General features: G+C 41.8%; 1 protein-coding gene across 20 annotated transcripts in view; it reads right to left on the bottom strand.

Moving 5' to 3' along the window:
* Positions 1–9,543, bottom strand: part of EXOC6B (exocyst complex component 6B) — a 712,770-nt gene extending 703,227 nt beyond the window's left edge. For 13 of the 20 annotated variants that reach the window (XM_023552767.2, XM_023552763.2, XM_010593647.3 and 10 more), the window contains exon 1: positions 9,300–9,542. In XM_023552767.2, the coding sequence (XP_023408535.1) occupies positions 9,300–9,412 (113 nt within the window). In that variant the 5' untranslated portion in view covers positions 9,413–9,542. Of the gene's footprint in view, positions 1–7,063; positions 7,167–9,299 lie in introns of those variants that run through there. The other 7 variants (XM_010593648.3, XM_023552760.2, XM_023552761.2 and 4 more) reach the window with 7 other exon arrangements.
* Between the last annotated feature and the right edge of the window lie 536 nt (positions 9,544–10,079).

Genomic DNA, 10,079 nt, shown 5'->3' on the forward strand with positions numbered 1-10,079 from the left:
ACACTGCAAAGAATGGGAATTCCAGACGACTTAATTGTGCTCATGAGGAACTGGTACATTGATAAAGAAGCTGCCATTCAAACAGAATGAGGGGATACTGTGTGGTTTAAAGTCAGTAAAGGTGTGTGTCAGGGTTGTATCCCTTCACCATACCTATTCAATCTGTATGCTGAGCAAATAATCCGAGAAGCTGGACTATATGAAGAATAAAGGGGCTTAAGAATTGGAGGAAGACTCGTTAACAACTTCCGTTATGCAGATGACACAACCTTGCTTGCTGAAAGTGAAAAGGACTTGATGTACTTAACTGATGAAGAATATCAAAGACTACAGCCTTCAGTATGGATTGCGCCTCAACATAAAGAAAACAAAAATCCTCACAACTGGACCAATGAGCAACATCATGATAAATGGAGAAAAGACTGAAGCTGTCAAATATTTCATTTTGCTTGGATCCACAATCAACACCCATGGAAGCAGCAGTCAAGAAATCAAATGACATACTGCATTGGCAAATCTGCTGCAAACGACCTCCTTAAAGTATTGAAAAGCAAAGATGTCATCATGAAGACTGAGGTGCACCTGACCCAAACCATGGTGTTTTCAATCGCCTCATATGCATGCAAAAGCAGGACAACGAATAAGGAAGACTGAAGAATTGACACCCTCAAACTGTGGTGCTGGTGAAGAACACTGAATATACCATGGACTGTCAAAAGAATGAACAAATCTGTCTTGGAAGAAGTACAACCAGAATGCTCTTTGGAAGCAAGGATGGCGAGACTACGTCTCACATACTTTCGACATGTTATCAGAAGGATCAGTCCCTGGAAAAGGGCATCACGCTTGGTAGAGGACCAGTGAAAAAGTAGAAGACCCTCAACAAGATGAACTGACATAGTGGCTGCAACAATGGCCTCAAGCATTACAACGATTGTAAGGCTAGCAGAGGACCAGGCAATGTTTCTTTCTTGTACACAGGGTCACTATGATTTGGAACTGACTTGATGGCACCTAACAACAAATAAGCTGCTTTGGCTCTATTTTCAAAATATACCCTAATTCAACTACTCATCATCATCTCCTGTTATGGATTGAATTGTGTCTCCAAAAATGTGTGTCAACTTGGCTAGTCCATGATTCCCAGTATTGTGTGATTGTCTACCATACTTTGTCATCTAATGTGATTTTCCTATGTGTTATAAATTGTACCTATATGATAGTAATTATTAGCGGCTGTTATGTTAATGAGGAGGGACTCAATCTACAAGATTAGGTTGTATCTTAAATCAATCTCTTTTGAGATATAAAAAAGAGAAGCTGGCAGAGAGATGGGGGACCTCCTACCACCAAGAAAGCAAGGCCCGGAGTGGAACACATCCTTTGGACTGGGGGTCCCTGCACTGAGATACTCCTAGACCAAGGGAAGATTGACGACAAGGACCTTCCCCCAGAACCGACAGAGAGAGAAAGCCTTCCCCTGGAGCTGGCACCCTGAATTCAGACTTCTAGCCTCCTAAATTGTGAACGAATAAATTTCTTTTTGTTAAAGCCATCCACTTGTGGTATTTCTGTTATAGCAGTACTAGTCAACTAAGACTCCTTCCAACACTTTATCTTAGGACACAATCGTATCTTGCCTCTTATCGCAAATGCCCCTTGACTGTTTCCCTGTTTCCTCTATTACTGTCTCCGCACAGCAGCCAGAATAATCCTTTTTAAAACTAAATTAGAGAATGTCACTCTTCTCCTTAAAACTCTCCAGTACTTTCCCATCATACTCAGAATAAAATCAAAGTGTTTACCTTACTCTACCTCATCTGAACACTGGCTACTCTCCTAAATCACCTCCTGCCACAATCTTTCTTCTGAGGGCCTTTGCACTTAGAAGCCCTGAAGATACTTCTTCCAGAGCCCCGAGGTCTGCTCCCTCACTGGATTAAAACCTTTGCCAGAACAACCTTTTCTAACCACCCAATGGAAAACAACACCCTTGTCATTATGTAGCACTAATCACTACACTGTATTACATTATTTATCTATTCATTTGTTTGTTTATTCTGTGGGTAAGTATATTTATTCATTTGTTTGTTTATTCTGTGGGTAAGTTCCCTAAGGATAGAAACTCGTCTATTCTGTTCCCTGCTGTATTCCCAGAGCATTGAAGAGTATCTGGCACAAGAAGTTGCTCAGTAAATATTTGCTGAATTAATACACTAATTCATGAATAAAGCCATTAAAATAATATGGCTATTAATATATAATGATGTATGAAACTGTATATAACAGTATATAAATGAAAAAGCAAGATGTAACATTGACAATACTCTTCCAACATTTAATGTGTGAGACATTAGGGTGTTTCAGTGGTAGAATTCTCACCTTCCAAGCAGGAGACCCAGGTTCAATTCCTGGACAATGCACCTTATGAGCAGCCACTACCCATCTGTCACCGTTGCTATGATGCTGAACAGGTTCCAGCATAGCTTCCAGACTAAGACTGACAAAGAAGAAAGGCCTGGCAATCTACTTCCAAACATCAGCAAATAAAAACCCTACAGATCACAACTGGTCCAATTCCCAACCACTCATGGGGATGGCACAGGACCAGGCATCATTTTGTTCCATTGTACATGGGGCTGCCATGAGTTGGGGGCCGACTCAATGGTGGGTAACAACAACAATATGTAATGTGATTGTTATGGACTGAATTATATCCCCCAAAAATGTGTGTTTAAATCCTAACCTCTATGCCTGCAGTTATAATACCATTTAGGAATTGGTTGTCTTTATTATGTTAATAAGGAAGGATTAGTGTATGGTTTATCTTCAGTCAATCTCTTTTGAGATATAAAAGAGATTAAACAAGCAAGCAGAGCACAGATCAGGGAAGAGGTATGAAGACTGTCCAGAAGCAGAAGCTCAAAGAGACAAGGACCTTCCTCCAGAGCCAACAGAGAGATAAAGCCTTCCCCTAATGCCAGCACCCTGAATTCAAACTTCTAGCCTCCTGAACTATGAGAAAATAAATTTGTTAAAGCCACCCATTTGTGGTGTTCTGTTACAGCAGCACTAGATAACTAACTAAGAGTAATAAAATGCATACGGAAAAGTTAGGAAGAAATATATAAATATAGGAGTTGTAACAGGATGGCAAGTTTTGTGGGCTTTTTTTGTTTGTTTGCTTTCCTTATTGCCTGTTTCTTCTCTTTTTAAAACTCATCATATTCCATTACAATTAAAATATAAAAATGTTATTTTTAAAGAGAGATACTGCTAAAAATAAGCAGTAGTCAATGAGAGATAATTTCTTTCCCTTCAGCGACTGTCAAGGAGGAGCTATCAAAATTATCCAAAGTGTTTTTATAAATTTGTTTCCTGTCCCTATCCATTCTCTACTCCATTCCCAAAATTCTGATACGCAGTCCCCAAGATCTGATTATTAAGTAGTATTATATCCCTCAGATATGTGGAAGCAAAGTTAAACACAAGGACAAGGTAGTGAATGTTACATTTCTACCACAAGGAATATAAATTTCATAGTAAGGAGATCAAAGTAAATCAACCAGAAATATATCCAGGCAAAAAAAAGATGGCATTCAACAAACAGTGCTGGAACAACTGATATTTACATGCAAAGGAATGAAGTTGGACCCCTTTCTTACACCATACACAGAAAATTAAATCAAAATGGATCGCAGACCTAAATATAAGAGCTAAAATTAAAAACTTTAGCGCTGCAAATGATACCATCAAGAAAATGAAAAGACAACTCACAGAATGGGAGAAAGTGTTTACAAATCATATATCTGATAAGAGACTTACACCCAGAATATATAAAGAACTCTTATCACTCAACAATGAAAAAGATAAAAATGCAATTAAGTAATTAGCAAAGGATCTGAATATTTTTCCAAAGAACATATAGAAATAAGCAATAAGCACATGAAAAGATGCTCAACATTATTTGCCGTTGTTGTTGTTGCTGTTGTTGTTGTTGTCGTCAGGTGCCATCAAGTCGGTTCTGACTCATAGTGACCCTATGTAAAACAACGAAACACTGCCTGATCCTGCACCATCCTCATAATCGTTGCTGTGTATGAGACCACTGTTGCAGCCACTGTGTCAATCCATCTTGTTGAGGGTTCTCCCCTTTTTCGCTGAACCTCTACTTTACCATTAGCCATTGAGCCTGTTGCCATCAAGTCAATTCCGACTCACAGGACAGACTAAAACCACCCCACTGGGCTTCCAAGGACAGGCTGGTGGATTCAAACTGCCGACCGTTTGGTTAGCAGCCGAGCTCTTAACCACTGTGCTATAAGGGCTCCCCCTTAGCCATCAGGTTAATGCAAATCTAAACCACACTGAGATGCCACTTCCCATCCACGAGGAAGACTAAAATAAAAATGATAATAACAAGTGGAACCAACGATGTGGAGAAACTGTAACTCTTATATTGCTGGTGAGAATGTAAAATGGTGCAACAGCTTTAGAAAACAGTTTGGCAGTTCCTCAAAATGTTAAATATAGACTTACCTATGACCTAGGAGTTCCACCCCAGGTATATACCAAGAGAAATGAAAACATACAGCCATACGAAAATGTGCATATGAATGTTTATAGCAGCATTTTCTTAATAGACAAAGAGTAGAAACGACCCAAATATTCATCAACTGATAAAATGTGGTAGATGTATACAACAGAATATTATCTGGTAATGAAAAGAAATGAAGTAACGATACTTGCTAACACAAGGAAAACATAAGTCTCACATACACACATATTGTATGACTCCATTTATATAAACTGTCCAGAACAGGCAAATTCATAGAGACAGAAAGTAAATTAGTGGCTGCCTAGGGCTGGGGAGAGTGGAAACCCAGGTGGTGTGGTGGTTAAGAGCTACATCTGCTGACCAAAAGGTTAGCAGTTCAAATCCACCAGGCGCTCCTTGGAAACTCTATTGGGCAGTTCTACTCTGTCCTATACTCTATCCTATAGGGTTCATTGAGTCGGAATTGATTTGATGGCAACAGGTTTAGGACTGGGGAATGACTGCCAATGGATAGGGGATTTCTTTAGGGGGTGATAAAAATGTTCTAAAATTAAATTGTGGTGATAACTGCACAACTTTGTGTATATATGAAAAACTATTAAATTGTGTATTTTAAATGGGTGAATTGTATGGTATGTGAATTATATCTTAATAAAGCTGTTTTTAAAAATGGCAATATTATTTCAGTTACACTAAAAAGTTTGAAAACAAAATCTTAAACAGTAACTTAAATAGTTAATTGCTATTACCCAGAACCCAAGGTGAGGCGTTGACCCCTACTTAGTGATATGATAGAAGACTGAGATGTAAAGATGGGATTTGGAAAATGAAAACATAGAGCTATTATTCATGAGTGATTTTTGGTCAAAAGTTTAGTATTAGTACTACAGAGTCAGAATCAATGCTATTTTAAAAACAGAACAGACCCTAACATCTTCTGGACCTCTTTCCTTACCAGCAAAATTAGGACTTGCAGCTGATGAAATAATTTTTAAAAGACAGAGAAAAAAGAGATGGCTGCTTTCCCAAAAGAATTTGCTAGGCAACAGCTTCTCCGTGTGTGTAGATATGCTTAGCCTTTCAGAATTACAATGAAAAAGGAAAGGCACTTCCTTATGATGCATGGGAGTCAACTAACACTGCTTCTTTTGTTCAGGATTAAAACGATGACAGTTACATAATGAAAAAGTCAAGCCACTGTGACTCCTCAAAGAAAAAGAAATAAGACTGGAAGAATAATTCTGTACCATAGCAGGGAAAGAAATCAAGTAATGACAACACAAGTAATAACACAAGTAAGAGGTGGCAGAGAAAAGAGTCTGGTTAGGCAACATAGCTAAGTGGAATTTTGCGAAGAGCAGGAATTTTAGGGATGGGTATGTTAATCTTATATCGGCTATCAACTTACTGTTACTCTGTTCTTTAGCTCCTCTTCAGTTAAAAAACCCATCTCAAGAACAGCTAAGAATCTCATGTCTTAAAAAGCTACCTCAAACATGGTTTCGGGGGACATCTAAGTCAACTGGCATAAAACCTATTGAGAAAACATTATGCATCCCACTTTGGAGAGTAGCATCTGGGGTCTTTAACGCTAGCAAGCGGCCATCTAAGACGCATCAATTGGTCTCAACCCACCTGCAGCAAGTAAGAATGAAGAACACCAAACACATAAGGTAATTATGAGCCTAAGAGACAGAAAGGACCACATAAACCAGAGATTACATCAGTCTGAAACCAGAAGAACTAGATGGTGCCCAGCCACAACCGATGACTGCCCTGACAGGGAACACAACAGAGAACCCCTGAGGGAGCAGGAAAACAGTGGGATGCAGACCCCAAATTCTCGTAAAAAGACCAGCCTTAATGGTCAAACTGGGACTAGAAGGACCCCAGAGGCCACAGTTCCCAGACCTTCTGTTAGCCCAAGACAGGAACCACTCCCAAAGCCAACTCTTCAGACAGGGATTGGACTGGAATATAGGATGGAAAACAATACTGGTGAAGAACGAGCTTCTTGGATCAAGTAAACACGTGAGGCTATGTTGGCATCTCCTTTCTGGAGGGGAGATGGGGGGGGGCAGAAGCTACCCGAATGGACATGAGGAGAGAGAGTGAAGGGAAGAACTGTGCTATCTCATTAAAAGGAGAGCAATTAGGAGTATATGGCAAGGTGTGCATAAATTTTTGTATGAGAGACTGACCTGATTTGTAAACTCTCACTTAAAGCACAACAAAAATTAATTTAAAAAAAAAAAGCCACCTCAAAAGATGGAAAAAATTGGAAAGACATAATATGAAGAGGGATAGAGGAGTGTGGGGTTTACAGCTGAGGAGAGTTAAAGAAGAGTGCTTATAACCTTAGTCAAACCTCTCTAAGGACTGTGATCAAAAACAAAATATAATAATGATGGAGGTGCATCCAGGATAAGGCATGGGATCTGAAACATCAAGTCTGTGCATGCTACTGCCTCTGAATGGAATAAGCAAATAAGGTGAGATCATTACCTGTGAAAATGGGGAGAGGCAAGCTAAAGACAAAGATAGTAGGTACGACTTCACGATGTTCAGGTGATTAAATCTTCAGTCTGATAGTAAGATTTAGGGTTATCTGCCACAGAAAAGATGAGAACAAAAAATGAAAAGCCCCTAATAATGATACAGGGAGTCAGGAAAAGCAACTAAAGCTGTTGGTACAGTGCATTTTTTTCTAACTGTGCTCCCTTAGGGCAAAATATATCTTAATCTATCTACCCCATAAAAGCCCACTTCCCAGTGGAAAAAGAACTCTGTGATCATAATGAAGCAAGTTTTAGGAAGAATGGTAATTTACATTTGAACCAAAATACATATATTCTTAAAGTCAAGACACTAGAAAAATTACGGGCCAAAACTAAGTTGATACAAATATGTATCATTATTCAGTGGAGAGTTAACCTAATAAACTACTACAAACTAAACTGACAACACTAAAGTCCATCCATCATATAAAACAAGAACTTTGAAAACCACAACCAATTCAAGACAACACTGATGGTGCTTTGCTAGGTTGTCAACTGCAACTCAGCAGTCAAATTTCTGGGTAGACTATTGAAACAGCATCCTCAGTAAACTCCAGTAACATTTTATTTTACAAAAAGCAAATATTAACAACTGTTAAGGCCCTTAGTAGGACACTAGTAAGTAGCCCTTAGTTTCTGGAAAAACAAAGACTAGGAAATGAGGATCATTCACCGTGAACAGCTTAATGAGAAAAGCATGGTCATCATGATCATAATGTATGAGAGCAGAGGGGAGAGTAAGATACCCATAGTGCTGAAGAACTGATCCAAAAAGAGAACCAAAAGTCACTTTAAAGGACAGAAGGCAAAACCTGAGGATAAAAGTGTCCAGGGATGACACTGGGAAAACTGTGCTAACAATGCACCCTGGAGAAGGAATTGCAGCTGGGGCTGAGAAGTCATCTCCAGCCTGGCCCTCCTTCAACTACTCTTTCATAACTCTTCTTTGAAGGGAGGAACAGTGACCTAGACTGAAAGGATCAGGATAAGTTAGCTCTAGGGCATTGCTAAACTGAAGGGTAAGGGAAAAGTAGCTCTAAATTGGGCTTTGGTGTGTAATTATCAACAAAAAAGTAAGGCAGATGATAATTCCCAGTTGAGGCAAAACAACAGCGGTTAACAGTGCAGACCCTGGTAACTAACGTCGCTGATCAATTTTTCTACAAATTGTCAAATGGGAACCTAATTTGCTGTGTTAACTTCCACTGAAAACATAATAAAATATTGTTTTAAAAAAAGTGCAGACTCTGAATCCAGATTGCCTAAGTAGGAATCTTGACTTCTCCAATTTATTTTCTCTGTGACCCTGGGCAAGTCGCTTAACCTCGCTGTGCTTCATCTGTAAAATGAGAGTACTAATAATACCCACCTAGTAGGATTTTGTTGTTGTTGTTCTGCGTTTAAATAAATGTGTAAATCACTTAACATAACGTCTTGCACCGTATATAAGAAGCATTACCTAAGTTTTGTTAAATAAGTAAGTTGGGATCGGTCAGGGTTTGTTTTGACATCTGCAAATAAAATTGGGGTGTAACGGGGGCGGGGGGCGGAGAAGGGGCAAATTTTTCTCAGCCATGAGAATACTATGAGGCTGCACCTTTGCAAAGAGTCATCCTCCTGGCAGGGTTCGCGAGCACCCGCTCCAAGGAAAGGGGCGCGGGTTGAGGGAAACTTTCTTTCCAGGGCCAAGGATTTTCAGGGGCTCGTTTTTGAGAAGTGGTTTTGATTTTAAGGCGGCAAGAGTATCATTTCTAGGAAAGGGACCGTGGGGTGAAATTTCGTTTTGTCTGAAGAGCAGGACTTATGTCTAAGGCAGGACGAGGGTTCGAATCGGAAGGAGAAGGGTGATGTTCCCAAGGGGGAAGCTCTGCATCTGTCGGGTGATCTCTAGTTGCCCGGCGCTGGGCAAGGCTCGAAGGGAGAAAGAAGGCTGCCTGGCCCGAGGGAGGCAGGAGGCTCCTCCTGAGGACCGGGCTGTGGGGTGCCGCCGGGCCGGGAAAGGACCCTACGTCGGGGCTCCGGCGGGAGACCCGCCTCACTGAGGCGGAGGCCGCTCGCTGGGCTCCCGAAGGGAGGGGCAGACGCCAGCGCTGTGGGAGTCCGGCCGGGCGGACCGACCCGAAGGACTCTGCCCGCCGGTCCCGCCCGTGTCCGCCCGTCGGTGGCCCGGGTATCCGGAGTACCTGAGCGTGGGCCCGATGCAGGCCGTGTCGGTGCTCTCGATCTCTCGCAGGATCCGCTCGTGCTCCGCCGCTGTCTCGAGGCTCTCCGCCTCCGCCATCTTGCCCCGCTCCATAAACCGGGGGCACTTAGCAACGCGTCCCTTCCTTCAGCTCGGTTCACCTTTCGCTCCCTCACGCTCCCTCTCTCACCCCGGGCTCCACGGCCGCCCCAGCCTCCGGCTACCCGCAGGACGACCCCTCCCTCAGGCTCGGCACGCCCCCTTGCGTCACCGCGTCCGCCGACGTTCCACGCAATGCATGCTGGGCTTTGTATTTCTCTGGGCGATGTTAGGCTGAACGCCGTTCATTATTCGTTGGTTCCACAAATGCTTGTTGAAAGCCCACGTTAAGCCGGGAACAGCGACACTGCATATAAAAAGAGTAAACAAATCAGGCAGTGACACTAATTCCACAAATTCTTGTTTAACACCTTTACCGCAAAGTGCAAAGGCTCTGTAGGCGCAAATAATAAGAGGGGAGCCGTTGTGGCTCAGTGGTTAAGCGCTGGGCTACCAACTTAAAGGTTGGCGATTGGAAGCCACCAGCCGCTCCCTGGGAGAAAGATGTGGCAGTCTGCTTCTGTAAAAACTTACGGCCTTAGGAACCCTACAGGGCACTTCTACTCTGTCCTATAGGTTAACTATGGGTTGGATTTCCACTTGACACCAATGGGTTTGGTTTTGGGTTTGGAACTAAGTTCCTTCAGGCCATTGGGGAGAAAAGCTGGATAAGCCCAAAACT

This window comes from Loxodonta africana, chromosome 15 (assembly GCF_030014295.1).
Source record: "Loxodonta africana isolate mLoxAfr1 chromosome 15, mLoxAfr1.hap2, whole genome shotgun sequence".
NCBI lineage: Eukaryota > Metazoa > Chordata > Mammalia > Proboscidea > Elephantidae > Loxodonta > Loxodonta africana.